We start from the raw sequence: 16,617 nt of genomic DNA on the forward strand, positions 1-16,617 counted from the left end.
ACTGAAAAGTGAAAGTGAAATCGTTCAGTTGTGTCCAACTCTCTGCGACCCCATGGACTGTAGCCCACCAGGCTCCTCCGTCCAGGGGATTCTCCAAGAGTGCTGGAGTGGGTTGCCATTTCCTTCTCCAGAGGATCTTTCCGACCCAGGGATCGAACCCGGGTCTCCCGCATTGTAGGCAGACGCTTTACCGTCTGAGCCGCCAGGGAAGTAGTTCTCTGACTACTAAGAACATGCATTCTACCGCGCATGGCTCCGGCTGTCGGGACCCATTTCCTTTTCTTAACCAGTTTTCCTCAAGCTGCCTTGTTCTAGCCCTTCTGTGCAGGTGGGTAGGCCAGGTCTCGTTTTCTCGTTTTGTGTGGCAGCTCATCAGATATTCGAAGGCACTTATTCTGTCTCAGACTCACGTGTCTTCCAGACTTAACGGCCTCGTTTGCTTCAGCAGTTCTCTGTGGCGATGTTACCTCCAGGCCGGCCTCATACCAGCTTCTCCTCTGAGTCCCAGCTAGTCCACTTCTGGCCCCCATGGAGGGTGGAATGCTTCTAGTGAGCAGCGCCCTGGGCTGCTCTTGTGCAGGCTGGAGCAGGACTCATCTCCCTCTACATACCCTTGTAGTTGTTTCTGCTTATATCAACCTTCTGGCCGTCACATCAGTCATCCTGTTGACTTATGGAGCCTGTGGTTGAGTAAATCTAGAGCAGACAGGGCTCCCCCGCCTTGTCCTTCTCCTTCCTGTATTTGTGGGCCTACAAGCAGGGTCTAATCTAAAGGAGCATTCTATTTTATTTAGCCAGTCCTGATCCAGTGTTTCTGGCTGTCAAGATCTTTCAGAATCTGATCACATTATCATCATGACTCAACCGCTTCCAGTCGTGTACAGATATCAGTATTCCTCCTATATCTGTATCTGAGTCTATGATAAAATATTGTGCTGGACGGAGCCCCGTGGCCCCCAACTGGAAAACGGATGTACTCGATCCTTAAACAGACTCTTTGGATGCTTATTCCACAGTGCTCATGCTGTTGTGATCATGATGCTCCCACCTTGTGTTTGTCTACCTTGTCTATAGGAACATCAGGAAGGCTCTGAAAATGAAACATGTTTTGGAACTCAGGCCTCCTGCTTTACCACAGCTCCTGATTTAATGACCTTGTCAAAAAGTGACGTAAGAGCCAGCATCACTCGATCTGTTCTTTTTTCTTAAAGTATTTGTTTATTTATGGCCGCACGGTGTCTTTGTTGCTACACGGGCTTTGCTCTAGTCTCGGCTGGTGTGGGCCGCACTTCGTGGCCGCATGTGTGCTGCTCATGGCGGTGGCTTCTCTTGTTGCAGAGCACAGGCTCTAGGCGGGCAGGCTTCAGTAGCTGTGGCTCATGGACTTCATTGCCCCTCAGCATGTTGGGTCTTCCCGGACCAGGGATGGAACCTGTGTCCCCTGCATTGGCAGGCAGATTATTAACCACTGGACCACCAGGGAAGTACTTGATCGGTTCTTAACGATCCTGTGCTGGCTCCTCCTGGGCATTTTGCTCTCGATATTTGGCCCAGGTTGATCATAGCTGTTTTCCATGTGTACGAACGTCTGCATACAGCTCCTTGCCTACCAAGACCGTCTCTTGAGGGAAGGGTGCACCCTCTCATCATCATGATCGGGAGTCTGGTGAGGACTCAACAGCAGTTTCACAAGCATGTAACAAATATTTATAGGTGCTTATTGTGTGTGTGTGTACGGGGGGCACCAAGTTTTGAGGATTTCTACCAGTGGGGATATAATGCTCTGTGTTAGAATTTCTGGTATACTTTGTTTATGACCCTGCTCTGTGCTTGGCGGTGTAGACACCTGGGGCCATAAATAGTCATTCTGGTCCTCCAGCCTGCTTCATCACCCAAGCCATGAGGCATTTCTGGTGCCTTTAGCATTTCTTCCATGTCAGACCTGCCACTCTCTGTAGTAATAGGTTTCAAGGATTTATTTATCTGGGTGTTATACCTCCATGTTTGTTTCAAAGTGCTGTTTATAGAGTCCATGTAAAATGCTGTCTCTGGGTGTCTGGGGTTGAATTTGTTGTTCAGTCACTAAGTCCTGTCTGACTCTGTGACCCTGGGACTGTAGCATTGCCAGGCTCCTCTGCCCTCCACTATCTCCCAGAGGTTTCTCAGATTCATGTCCACTGAGTCAGTGATGCCATCCAACTGTCTCATCCTCTGCTGCCCCCTTCTCCTTTTTGAGTCTTTCCCAGCATCAAAGTTTTTTCCAATGAGTCAGCTCTTCTCATGAGTTGGCCAAAGGATTGGAGCTTCAGCTTCAGCATCAGTCCTTCCCATGAATATTCAGGGTTGGTTTCCTATAGGATTGACTGGTTTGATCTTCTTGCTGTCCAGGGGACTCTCAAGAGTCTTCTCCAACACCACAATTTGAAAGCATCAATTCTTCAGTGCTCAGCCTTCTTTATGGTCCAAATCTCACATCCGTACGTGACTACTGGAAAAACCATAGCTTTGACTATACAGACCTATGTTGGAAAAATGATGTCTCTGCTTTTTAATATGCTGTCTAGGTTTGTCACAGCTTTCCTTCCAAGGAGCAAGTGTCTTTTAATTTCAGGCTGTAGTCACTGCCTGCAGTGATTTTGGAGCCCAAGAAAATAAAGTCTGTCACTATTTCCATTGTCTCACCATCTATTTGCTATGAAGTGATGGGACTGGATGCCATGACCTTAGTTTTTTGAATGGTGAGTTTCAACTCCATGGAGAGTATGGGGTGAATAGTCCCATAATAAAAAGAGGCTTTAAAAGTGGGAATCTATCACCCATGAAATCCATTCTGCCTTAGAGCTTCGCTGGTTCTCCAGCACTCTTGTGCTGAGTATCCTCTGGGGATGTAGTTAAGGATGCAGGCAGGGATTGTTAGGAAAGCCTGGGAATCTGCATCTTTACAGGCAGCGGGTGCTGGGGATGCCCAGTCCTGGACCCTGAGCACCATCACCACCAACACTCACCTCCGCTCACCCCTGGGGATCCTCTGCCCCCGACAAAACCAGCACTTTGAGTTGCTTTAGCCTCAATTGTGTTTCTCCAACTAGTGGATGGGCGGCTTTTGCCCTGGGCCAATCAGATTTTTTTTTGCATCTGCCATCCTCAGGAACCCTTAGTATCCTGTCCTCCAGCTGCAGGGGGACTGGCTTTTCTTCATGGCGGGGGTACGTCCCCATCACACACGGAGCATCTTCCCTGTGTCACTCTCCCCCACCTTCTCCTAACTAGATTTGACCTCCTGTTTGGAGCTCCATACTTCTGGGGTTCCCCTTGCACCCCACTCCCCATCGCTTCCTTTTCACTCTTCACTCTTTCAGAGAAGTCTCTTAATGAGCCTCTTTGCTCCATTCCCCTGGCCAGACACAATCATGTAGCTATTGCCAGTAAAATCTGTCCAGTTATTATTTTAACACCCTCCAAAAGATTGATTGTAAACCATGGGCAGAAGGGAAAAGAAAAACCTTCATAAATTTTAGGAAATTGCTGACTTTTCTTTGTGTTCCAATCTCGGCTGTAGCCACCACCCTTCATGTCTCTGTAGGAGCCTGGGGTGTGACCTTGACCCTGGCTTAGAGGCTCAACACTCCACACCGTCGGTCCAGGCCACCAGCATTACAGGATCTGATCAGTAGGTATTGCTGTGGGTGGCCAGACTTGTGCTAAACACTAAACACATGTTGGGGACTTCCTTGGTGGTCCAGTGGTTAAGATGCCACACTTCACTGCAGGGGGCACCCCAGTTCCATCCCTGGTTGGGGAAACTAAGATTCCACACGTCATGCGGTGTCATCACAAAGGAACTCAGTAGTGGAAAGAGACTTGGCTGGAAAACATGCCCCTACAGTCCAAATGCACAGAGCACTTAAAACCTAAATTAGATCCAGACATAACTGGCTCTATAATTAAGCCTGGAGACCAAAAGGATCGTGAATGAATATGGCAAATGAAACATTGATTTCCAGAGGGCCTCCCTCTGAAGGAAGGTGCCCCGTGGAGTGAACAGGCTCTGGTGCCCCCCCTCCCCCACCTCAGCCTCCCTCTGTCTCCTTTTCTTATCCCACCTCCTTTCAAGCTTAGCATTGGCACTTTACAGGCGATTACCCAGTAAATGACTTCCAGAATCCTGCTTATGAATATTTAGATAAGTGCTCAGATTTTTTTTCCCAGCCATCACGCTTACTGACTCTGAAATGGTTCCAGTTTTCAGGGCTCCATCAGAGCGCAAACCCTGACACAAACCCCACATGCACCGACTTAGCCTGTAAAATCCTCCCCATCGTGTGCTGGCAGCCAGCACCCTGGAACTCCTGGCTCGTGTGGGCTTGCCTCCGCTGCCCCTTCTCCCTCATAGGGTTTCTGGCTCCTAATTTCATTTAAGCCACATTTGAACTACAAAATCGAGCAGGCACGGATGGGGGCAGGGAAGTGAGGTGCCGGTCAGGAATCTAATTCACTGCTGCCATGACTACAGATGTGAAACTAATGTGTGAATCTGTGATGGATCAATCTCACTAAGGCTGGGTTTAAATTATTAATCATGGCGAGAGAAGATGCCGTTCAGGGGTGCGTTCCCAGGATCCTAGGGCAAAGGGCCTTTGGGCTTAACTGGGCTGAGAATTAAGATCCTCAGTGCAATCTTGCCAAACTGTCTCTTGCTGCTGCTGCTGCTGCTGCTGCTGCTGCTAAGTCGCTTCAGTCGTGCTGTCTCTTGAGTGTCTCCTAATTGTGGCCACACAAATTCCTGCTATGGATAGTCTTGGCTCGTTCTGAACCAGGGCTGGCTTTGACCGCACGCTCGGATGGAGGTTCTGGGGTGGGTCCCAGTCCTCTCACCACGTGATTATTTAGAGATGGGCTCTGTCCCCGGGGAACCGGCCTGTAATTTGGGAAGGAAATGGCCTGTGTCCCCGCGGGAAACAGGGCCTGTGTTCATGTGGAACGAGAACAGGAAAACTAATGAAGAGGGGGAGATGGGAGAAGGTGTTTGTCTTAGCACTCTGCTGATGCTCTTTCTCTGAGGGGGGTCTAGGATGAAGGGAAGCGGGGGGTCACAGGGACAGGATGGCCCAGGAAGCAGTATGCATCATCAATCTGACGGGTGATGCTCCAGCCTCGATGTTCCACCTCCATGGGACACCCGCGAGGCCACATCTCCCCAGCACCCCGGAGCCTGGCCTCGAGGTGGATGTGGGGTGCGGGGTCCCTTACCCATCTGGCTTTCATAAATCCACTCCGTCTGTGTACTCTGGTCCTGGGAGGGCAGAAACTCTCCCTCGTGCTTCACAAAGGATGTAGATGGCATCGTGTCCTCGAGAAGAGGCCTGCTGCTGGCAGATTCAGGGGATGGGAGAAGGGACAGTGAAGAAGGTGGTTACCTGAGGGATGCCAGCCACAGACAGTCCACCTCCAGGCAGGGGCCGGGTTAGAAGCCCCACGGCTGCTGCCTGCCGGGAGGTTGGGGTGGCAATGGCTGCTCCCTGGCCTGCGCAGGGTTCCACCCATTCCAGGACCATCACAGGGGAATGGAAAATAGCCCTGTGGGCCATTCTGGGTGCCAGCTGCTGCTTCACTTAGAATGAAAGGGTCTGCAGACGCCTTCAAAGGCCAGCAGACCAGGCTTCCATAACAGACAGTCCAACCTTCCAGAACACTCTCTGCCCCTGCCAGCTCACCACCCTGCTCATTCCAGTCGCCCTTCCCGCCTCATGGCTGCCTCAGGCAGACCAGAGCAGCACTTCAGGTCAAGCACTGGGGTCTGTGCCTGCCAGTATACCTTCTGCACACACCATTTTCAGGGAAGGTTTTGCAGGGCCCGAGGACAGGCCCTCAGGTGTGAGGCGCAGACCCTGCTGCCGGGGAGCTCGGGATCAAAAAGGGGCCCCAGCATCCTGCCCTGCACCGTGCCCTTCCTCAGGAATCTCTGCTGAGTAGACAGGAAACCACGTCAGAGGGATGAGAGGGGCTTTTGGCCCTGAAGTCATGTCATGTCGACTGGTCCCATTGGCAGAGACAGGCGTGAGGGAAATGCCCAGCTGATAAGGGGGGCGGTGACTAGGGACGGTAGAAAGAAAGTAGACTTTGGGGTCGGCTGGTCTGAGTTGGAGTCTTGGCTCTTTGGAGTAGAGTGGCGTAACCTTGGGTAAGCCCCTTGACTTCTCCATGCCTTGGTTTCCACACCGTTTTGTTTTTTTTTTAATTGGAGGATAATTGCTTTACTATGCTGTGTTGGTTTCTGCCGTCCAACATCATGACTCAGACAGAAGGATATATATATCGTCTCCCTCTTGAACTTCCCCCAACCCCACCCAACCCCTCCCGCTAGACAGTCACAGAGTGCCAGGCAGGGCTCCTTGTGTTACAGGGCAGCTTCCCACATGGTAACCGAATGGTAAAAACCATAATTCAAAAAGATGCCCATACTCCAGTGCTCTGCACCTTTTAGAGAATACTTCCCCCCTGCACCAGATCTCCATAAGTGAGGACAAAATGAGAGTGGGCAGTGTTGGCTCTTAGAGGCAGTGCTGTTTTTAGAGGCAAAGTAAGAAGTTCAGTGGCCCTTCACAAGATGGGCTGGTTCCCTGTGGGGCTCAGGGTGCCCTGATGCAGGGAAGTCCCCACAGGAACGCCGTTCTCCCTTCAGCGTCTGCGGGCGTTAAGGGCAGATCTGTGCCACCTCCCGGGGCCCGGGGGTGGGCCTGTGCTGGCCCGCAGGGCCGGGCAGAGTGGCTGTGTTCTCAGGGTGTGCTACTGGGCAGGGGCCCCAGGGCAAGCAGCAAGATGCGCAGGTTTCAGTCAAGTGACCACAGAGGTCGAGAACTAGTGGAGAAGGGCGAGCTTTTCCAGCAGGTGTCAAGTCTTGCCCTGCTCTGGGCCTCGAGGCCGCATCAGGGGACTCCTCTAAATTCAGTGTCTTATCCTGCTGGTGGGATGTTGCTGGGATTCAAGGAGATAATACAAGTCCCTGTGGACAGACCTTGAGAAGTCAAAGCGGCCAGCTGACCAGCACTAGGATTGTGCTTGAGATCACAGAGGGCCGCTCTGGTCATGCTCATTCTCATGCACACTTGCCCTCCCTGCCACGCCCGCCCAGGGCTGGGACGATGCAGGGTCCTCTGGGGTGCCTGCCAGGGCTCTGCTGTGACTTCAGCACCTGGGAAACCAGACTGCGTTGCCAAACACCAGCGCCCTGCTTTATCAGCAATGCAGGGGTGCAGGACGGGGTCCCTGGTCCTAGATTCCACCATGTCCGCTCCTGCAGCTGCCTCACAGCGGGGACGGGGCCTGGTGTGTGCCCGGGCACCTTCACAGCAGGCGTGCAGAAGTGCGTGGGCTGGGGGCCAGTGCTTTCCTGCTTACGAGGAACCCAGGAAACACTTGACCTGAGTCTGTGCCCCCTCCCCGCTGACCTTAGCAAACACACACCCGTGGGACACTTCTTGCCCAAAGGGGTTTGTGGAGATTTCGATCTCTCAGCAGCCTTGGGTGAGGAAAATCCAGGGCCTCTCTGAGCACCCCAGGCTCAGCCTTGGACCCTGGGGAGCCAAACTGAACTGCCTGGGGGCAGACCCAGGGGAGGCCTGGGGCTCCCTGCCGGGCCGGGGAACAGAAGCACACTCGGCAGCAATACGGCTGAAAGCTGGACGGGTGCTTGTGCTGGGACAAAGCTGACCAGGAATCCTGCTCCTCGTTCTACACGTGTTAAGTTTTCTATGAGCGGCTCTTGGGGAGCAGAATGAAGGCTAACAGTGACACACAGCCCTTACTGCACCTACCCCGGGTGGTAACCACGGCTCCACTGCACCCCCATGAGTTCAGTTCAGTTCAGTCGCTCAGTCGTGTCAAACTCTTTGCGACCCCATGAACCGCAGCATGCCAGGCCTCCCTGTTCATCACCAACTCCCAGAGTCCCCCCAAACCCATGTCCATTGAGTTGGTGATGCCATCCAACCATCTTATCCTCTGTCATCCCCTTTTCCTCCTGCCCTCAATCTTTCCCAGCACCAGGGTCTTTTCCAATGAGTCAGCTCTTTGCATCAGGTGGCCAAAGTATTGGAGTTTCAGCTTCAGCATCAGTCCTTCCAGTGAACACCCAGGACTGATCTCCCTTAGGATGGACTGGTTGGATCTGCTTGCAGTCCAAGGGACTCTCAGGAGTCTTTTTCAACACCACAGTTCAGAAGCATCAATTCTTCAGCACTCAGCTTTCTTTATAGTCCAACTCTCACATCCATACATGACCACTGGAAAGACCATAGGCTTGACTAGACGGACCTTTGTTGGCAAAGTAATGTCTCTGCTTTTCAATATGCTATCTAGGTTGGTCATAACTTTCCTTCCAAGGAGTAACCGTCTTTTAATTTCATGGCTGCAATCACCATCTGCAGTGATTTTGGAGCCCAGAAGAATAAAGTCATCCACTGTTTCCCCATCTATTTGCCATGAAGTGATGGGACCAGATGTGATGATCTTAGTTTTCTGAATGTTGAAGTACTTGTTTAATCCTCACCACAGCCCCACCCCAGGTTGCACAATGGTAAAGAATCTGCCTGCCAATGCAGGTAGACCTAGGAGACTCAGGTTCCATCTCTGGGTCAGGAAGATCCCCTGGAGGAGGAAATGGCAACCCACTCTAGTACTCTTGCCTAGGAAATCCCCTGGACAGAGGATCCCTGGCATCCCAGGCTGCAGTCTGTGAGGTCACAAAGAGTTGGACACAACTGAGTGTGTGCGCACACACACACAAATACACACAGCCCTGGGGAAGCAGAAACTCTTCCTGTCCCCATTTTACAGATGGGAACACCAAGGCAGAAGATGAAGCGGCTGCCCCGCAGCACACAGCTGGCTGGGTGGAGCAGCTGAGATCCACGCCCAGGCAGCCTGGCTCTGGGTCCCTGTTCTCCATCCCAGCCTGACCAGTCACTTCATCGTCAGGCCCCTTCAGCATCACGTTGCTTGCTTCTGTGAGTGTCAGTGACTGAAGTGGAGGGGATTCCGGAAAGCACTCCCTCTGTGGATTGGCGTAGTGGGGTGGTCCTGGCAGATGCTGAGCCTCTGAAAGCATGAAGCATGATACAGAGGGGCTGGTGGAGGGTGGGAGTGGGGAGCCGACCTCACCAGGTGGAGGGGGTGCCCCTGTACGGAGCCCTGGGTCCTCAAGTTGTAGCCTATGTCTTCCCTGCACAGTAGAGCAGGTTTCATTCCTGCTTCTCAGTGTAACCCAGCCAGCCTCGCGCTTTCTTTGTATCTAGTGTCCACCCACTTCCCCTCTGGAGGTCAGTGACCGCCTTCCCCTAGTCATCCTTTGGGGCGGATGTAGGGGATGAAGACTGTGAACCAGAGCTCGCGTGTCCCCTGCCCCACAGGGGTGTCTACAGAGCGGAGCACACAGAGGCTTCTGTCCACAGCTCTCGCAGTGACCATCTAGCATGGGTCAAGCCCTGTGGCAGGAGTTCCACGAATACTCACTGCACGATCATTTGGAGCTTGGAATACGCCTGAGCGAGGAGGATGGCAACTTCCTTGCGGCGTTCACACACCTCTTCACTACGAACGATGCCCAGGGCCCTTGGCCGTCTTTCCCCACACTAACCTCCTTTCTAGACTCAGCTGGCCCCTGCTCTTTCCATAGTTCTGGGTGTCCAGGGCTCTGGATCCCGGGGCTCCTCTCTCAGCTTGTGAGTGGCTTGAATGGCAAAGGGGAATAATCTTGGGTGATCCTTTGTGTGTGACTTCTAGGAGACCGCCCCGGAACCCCTCCTTCTCGGAGGTCCTGCTCCCTGGACCCCTACCCACTCTCACCCCTGCTCCCAGTCTTTGGGACTGCAAAGGCTACGAAGCATCAGCCCTCAGCACGAATTTTCACCCTGATTTATCAGAAAAAAAACCCAAAAAACACCAAAAAACTTTTACCTTGCTCTAAGACCAGGCAGGGTTTGTGAAGAATGAGCCTTGAAGTCTGTTGGAAAAAATAAAAGAAAGACAATGTTAGGGAAAAAAAGGAAACTTTCTTTCTGTTAAAAAACCTGTCATTAGTTATGTGATGCTGGGTTTGAGGTGGAGAAGCCCTGACTTACAGAATTTTTCTATTTTTGCTTTTTTTTTTTTTATGGTGTTCTCTTTCTTGTTTCCTTTAGAAATTATGAGGTTAAAAATTTTATAAAATTAGAACTCAAGAAGGTAATTTTCATGAAATTGTGGATTTGGGACATTCAAGTTTGCTTTGTTAATCTTTCGGGTTATCATAGAGTCCCTCCTCTGTCACAGGATGAAGGATATTTTTTTCCATACAGGAAAGAGGGCTGAGGTTCAGAGGACATAAATATTTTAAAAAATGATATTTAATTTTACAAGTTCTATTTGTGTCATTTAATCACCTGACTAGTGGGTTTGAATGATATGACATCAAGAATTTCAGGTACAATTGGGATAAAATAGAGCATCAGTTCTAGTAATAGAGGATGGCCCAGTGGAAGTGTAAAGAAATCAGAATCAGAAAACTTGAATGAGAAACTTAAATGTTCAACACTTATCCATAGTTCACCCATGAGATAGACTATTACTGAGGAATATTACTTGGCTATTAAAATGATGTCTACAGGGACTTCCCTGGTGGGCCAGTGGTTAAGAGCCCCCCTTCTAGTGCAGGGGGTGTGAGTTTGATCCCTGGTCGGGGGGCTAAGATCCCATCCCGCCTGCATAACTAGAGAAGACTGCCTGCCACAGTGGAAGATCCTGCATGACACAATCGAGACCTGACACAGCCAAAATAAATAACAATAATAAATCCATACTAAAAAATAAAATGATGGCTACAAACACTAAGCAATATGGGCAGAGGTGAAGGTCACAGGACTAAGTAACAAAAGTAAAATACAAGCTTGTATATACAGCGTATTTGAAATGGTAAAATCAAGACAAAACAAGGACCACCACCACCAGCAAGCAAAAGATGAGAGCAGGAGGGACAGAATAAAAATTGCTGAAATGTGAATCAGCCTTATTTATATTCGGATGTTGGTAGGTTGGTGTCTTCCTACTTTTCACATTTCCCATGAGAAAAGGAACAGAAGTAGATTTTGCTTCATTTTATGTTACTCCTCTCGAATTAAAATATGCATATAATTTATTAAAAAGCAGAAACAAAGGACGAAAGGAGGGAAGGAAGGAGAAAAAGAGAAGCGATTAGAAGAGAAAGAGAAGGCCTGGGAGTGTCTCCTGACTCTTAGTTATTTTCCATGACCTTGAAGAAGTCACATACCCTCTCTCAGACGCCAGGATCCTCATTTGTAAAGGGAGGAGGGTGGTAAAGAGTGACTGAAGACCTGACGGAAACAGAGACTGAAATGAACACTATACACCCTATGTCGCTGGACTCTATTCCTAACCTTCAGGACAAGACAGCTGTAGAAGATGATGCTGTTTGTATGGGAGCAGTGTGGAGGCTGGGGGAACTGGGGACCCAGCATCTCTCCCCAGTAGTGGCCGACTCAAGCCACCCTGATTGGGAAGCTCTGGCTTATTTGTGAACTTTGCTGCTTGACAAGTTGTCTGTCTCCCCTGTCTCTGCCTTATCAGTGTATCACAAGCCTTTCTTTTTAAATACACAGAATTGCTAGGTTCCCCATTTAGATATAGTCCCTGGGATGCCAACTCTCACCTGGAAACAGCAACCAGATTATAGCTTTTAGGTCAAAGAGCATTCAGAGCCGCCAAAGAAGAGCTAGCAAGAGGCAAGAAAATCAAATCCTGTGGATTGTGTGTCTCAAAATGTCATTAAGTAGAAACATTATGAATCAGTATACTGTGACATCTCTACAGCATCATTTGCCACAGAGCAGAGTTCATCTTTAGGAAGGTCTTCCCAGGTGGCGCTAGTGGTAAACAACCCGCCCGCCGACGCAGGAGATGTGAGAGACTCAGGGTCCATCCCAAGGTCGGGAAGATCCCCTGGAGGAGGGCATGGCAACCCACTCCAGTATTCTTGCCTGGAGAATCCCAGGGACAGAGGAGCATATCATAGGAAGGTCTTAGGTTCTAAATGAACAAAAGGGACCACGTTGTGCGGTGGTTTCCCGTTCTATGACAGCACGTCAGAAATGCAGATTGTATTTCTTCCTTCTAGAACCTTCCTGCACCTTGTGAGATCAGACATGCCTTTTTGCACCAGGCAATTGTGTGGTGTGGGAGTGCTTTCAAAGCATTTTCAGAATGAAAATGAAAGAACATTGCCACAGTCACAGGGTATTTCTTCACACGGCAAAAGTGAAACCTGGAACAGGTAATCCACATGCCCAAGGTCCAAGGCCCACCCTTGTGCTGGATCTTCTAACTCTGACACCCCCGGGTTCACACCCATGCTTCACAACAATGATTTGGAACCTCCCAGTTCAAATCCGGGGAGATCTGTCACACGTGACCATTGATTATTCAGTAACAGTTGATGCTGCATTGATATCATCCAATTTTATTGGATTTTCTCACAAACCATGGAGAAAATCATCCCTTTAAAGAAGAGAGGGGATGGGGGTCACTGGTCTGACACTACACTGATTGGTCCAGGGCAATCAAAGTCTGTGAAACTGACCTGCCTGCAGAGTAGTTGGGTGGGGCATAGATCCCTCCCACACCCTAGTTCATTGCATCTTCTCTTGTCTTTCTGTTATGTCCATTTTACAAAAGAGAGCGATGTGGCCAGGGGATGTTACCTACCCATCACAAGTCAGTGGTAAAGGGGAATGATAATATATTATAATAATAATACCTAATACTTACATAGGTTATATGCTTAAAATGCTATATGCCTGGCATAGCTCATAATGCTTTACATAATTTAACCCCTTTAATCTTCACATAAGGTAGGTCTAGTGTTATCCCTACGGGCCTTCCTGGTAGCTCAGCTGGTAAAGAATCTGCCTGCAATGCAGGAGACCCTGGTTGAATCCCTGGGTCACGAAGATCCCCTGGAGAAGGGATAGGCTACCCACTGCAGTGTTCTTGGGCTTTCCTGGTAGCTCAGATGGTAAAGAATTCACCTACAGTGTGGTAGACCTGGGTTGGGAATATCCCCTGGAGAAGGGATAGGCTACCTACTCCAGTATTCTTGCCTGGAGAATTCCATGGACAGAGGAGCCTGGCGGGCTATAATCCTTGGGTTCACAAAGAGTTGGACATGACTGAGCAACTTTCAGTGTATACCTAATTTACAGCTAAGAAAACCAAGAGCAGTTAAGTGACTTGCCCAAACCCATGCAAGATAAATGGGAGAGAACTGGTGTTCACACCTATGCAGTCAAGCTCTTGAGAGAGGAAGAAAAAAGTGCTCTTTGTGACAGGTTCACATCTGCCACCAAATCAATACATGGCATCAGGCTCCTTCCTCCTCTCCTGATGCTGCGGCAGACATCACTAGTAGATCACGGCACTCTCTCCTTCTGAGGCTAGATGAGGTATCACAATCCATGTCATGATAGTGCTTCACCACTAACCTCTAATAATCCATCCATTAGCCTGTGATATGGAAGCCTATTTGTCATTGTGGGTTCATTTTATAGATACTGATTAATTCACAATACTGTTTTAAAAATAAATATGAGTGATTGGGATTGATGTATACAAACTACTATATATAAAATAGTTAATTAATAAGGACCTACTGGATAGCACAGTGAACTCAAAACTCTGTAATGGCCTATATGGAAAAGAATCTAAAAAAGAGTAGACATACGTGTATGTATAACTGATTCACTTTGCAGTATACCTGAAATTAACACAACATTGTAAATCAACTATACTCCACCATAAAAATTAAAAATCAAAATGAAAACAAAAAAACAAGGAAAAAATGTGTTTGTGTATGTGTGTGTCTAGGTACACACCTGGCTTTGTGAAATGAATGAAATTGAACTTGATCCAATTTGCATTTACTGAACATCTGTTATGAGTCAGGAAAGCACTCTTGTTTTTGAACTGAGGTTCAAAAGAAAGGATAAACAGTTACATCTTTAAGGTATTGGGGAGAAATTCTACATAAAGAAATCTTGATGTAAAGTCTTTTGAAAATTAAAGATCCTCTTGTAAACCGTTTTAACTTAATCTGTTTTGTACAGTCTGGCTTGGTACCCTGAGTTTTCATAGACTAAGACATGCTTGCATGTGCCTTTAAAGGCATTTTAGTATTCTCCTACAGTTTTTTTTTTTTTTTTCAGTGCCTCGCCAATATTTGCTAGCAGGGCATTTATTTTCAAAGCTTTTGCTTTATACACAGTTCCATTCATTTGACAGCATTCTATTTGTCCTACTCTGGTGTGTAATATATTTGCGAAGGTCCGACACGTAGTGGGGACACGTGAAGAATGCTTGATTCATACTGTGCAAAAGAAATGGCTTGAATGTTTTTCAGTATTAGAATTACCCTTGGTACTTGAAGAACAGGGCTGTCAGGATCCTGAGAGGGAGCTCAGTGGTGCAGATACACAGAAGAGAGAATTTCCCAGCAAGAGGAACGACCTCTCCAAGGTACTAACTAAACTGCTGAGGGCAGTACGAGGTATTGATAGGGTGAGACATCTGTCATGATTTGATGAATAGGATGTAAAGGTGAAACACCTGTGTGGCTGCCGAACCCACCCAGCTTTTAGGATGTGGGTTGTGCGCAGTCAGATTGGGATTTAAAGATTCAAGCTGCCTGAGATAGTTGCTTGTTCCAGAAAATAGTTCTATTTCTAGGTCAGCATTAAGGTGATGCAGATGACCTGGATGTTTAACTTTCTGTTTCTGGTTGGATATGGCCATGCTGTCATAACATCAAGGGAAGACACTGTGTGGCCTATGAATAAATGCATGTTACCCACTTGGAGCAATAGCACAAGGAGACCACTGCCAAACGACAAAACCCAACTTAAGGAAAAGTTGCCAACTGCAGAAGCAGTATGGGAAAAATGTGAGCTTTAGGATAACAGAAATCACTCCAAAGTTAAATACCCACCAGCAGGGTAAGATGATGCCTTCCAGGGTCTGAATGGGCACCCAGGGAACCATCCTAGTTTTTGTTGACTTGGTAACACATTATGGAAATGTGTTCTAGAAAATAAGTAGAGCTTATTAATAAAATTTAGCTATAAGGATATTTATCAACATGCTATTTTAAAAGGTAACAGAAAACAGAAGCAATAAATGATTAATAATAGGAAACCAATTAAAAATATTATGGTTTGGGGAAGTTCCTGGCAGTCCAGTGGTCAGGATTCGGTGCTTTCACTGCCAGGGGTGTGGGTTCAGCCCCTGGTCAGGGAACTAAGATCCTCCAAGTCGTACAGTGGGGCCAAAAAAAATTACGGTTTAAAATATAATACAATGTGATGTAGCCATTAAAACGATGTGTAGAAAATTGAAAGTGTGAAATGATACTCCTATAAATATGTAATATATATATGTAATTATGATACAGAAGGGGCTTCCCTGGTAGCTCAGCTGGTAAAGAATCCACTTGCAATGCAGGAGACCCCAGTTTGATTCCTAGGTCGGGAATCCCCTGGAGAAGGGATAGGCTACCCACTCCAGTATTCTTGGGCTTCCCTGGTGGCTCAGATGGTAAAGAATCTGCCTGCAATGCAGGAGACCTGGGTTCAATCCCGCAGCTGGGAAGATCCCCTGGAGGAGGGCATGGCAACCCACTCCAGTATTTTTGTCTGGAGAATCCCTGTGGACAGAGGAGCCTGGGGGGCTACATCCATAGGGTCACAAAGTGAACACGACTGAGCGATTAAGCACAGCACAGCACATGATATAGAAATAAATATGCCTTAAAGGCAGGTTACAAGCACTATACAGTGTCTGGGGAGGACATAATCAAGGTGCGAAAGTGATTATCGTCTCTGGATGGGAGTGAATTTTTCAGAAATTAAAAAAAAATTTTTTTTTTGGCTACACAGCGTGTGGCCTCTTAGTTCTCCAACCAGGCATTGAACCCATGGCCCCTGCAGTGGGGGTGTGGAATCTTAGCCAGTGGACCACCGGAGAAGACCCTGAATAAGACTGATTTTTGCTTTTGCTTTTTTCTTTTTACTTGTATACAGTTTCTCAAATGTCCACCATGCACATGTATTACTTGTGCAACAAGGAAAGGAGAAGATACAAATTAGGGGGTGTGTTCTGTTTCGTTTTGCTTTTTATGAACAGAGGCTTCCCGTTGGATCATCAGGTCTCCCTGTCTGCTTGGTAGGCTCAGGGCTTGGGGGCACAGCTATTGAAGTTGTGAGTAGGTCGGTCAAAAATAGAAGGAAAAACACCAATACAGTATACTCATGCATATATATGGAATTTAGAAAGATGGTAACAATAACCCTGTGTACGAGACAGCAAAAGAGACACTGATGTATAGAACAGTCTTATGGACTCTGTGGGAGAGGGAGAGGGTGGGAAGATTTGGGAGAATGGCATTGAAACATGTAAAATATCATGTATGAAACGAGTTGCCAGTCCAGGTTCAATGCACGATACTGGATGCTTGGGGCTAGTGCACTGGGACGACCCAGAGGGATGGTATGGGGAGGGAGGAGGGAGGAGGGTTCAGGA

General features: G+C 48.3%; 1 protein-coding gene across 1 annotated transcript in view; it reads right to left on the reverse strand.

The window, feature by feature from the left end:
* ERICH6B (glutamate-rich 6B) overlaps nucleotides 1-16,617 on the reverse strand; it is a 54,980-nt gene that overhangs the window by 36,861 nt on the left and 1,502 nt on the right. Inside the window, exons 3-6 of the mRNA XM_010854649.1 lie at nucleotides 9,955-10,000; nucleotides 8,979-9,096; nucleotides 5,850-5,965; nucleotides 5,251-5,369 (exon numbers count right to left, since the gene is read on the reverse strand). Of these exons, the coding sequence (XP_010852951.1) occupies nucleotides 5,251-5,369; nucleotides 5,850-5,965; nucleotides 8,979-9,096; nucleotides 9,955-10,000 (399 nt within the window). The remainder of the gene's footprint in view (nucleotides 1-5,250; nucleotides 5,370-5,849; nucleotides 5,966-8,978; nucleotides 9,097-9,954; nucleotides 10,001-16,617) is intronic.

This window comes from Bison bison, unplaced genomic scaffold (assembly GCF_000754665.1).
Source record: "Bison bison bison isolate TAMUID 2011002044 unplaced genomic scaffold, Bison_UMD1.0 scf7180017864345, whole genome shotgun sequence".
Classification (NCBI taxonomy): domain Eukaryota; kingdom Metazoa; phylum Chordata; class Mammalia; order Artiodactyla; family Bovidae; genus Bison; species Bison bison.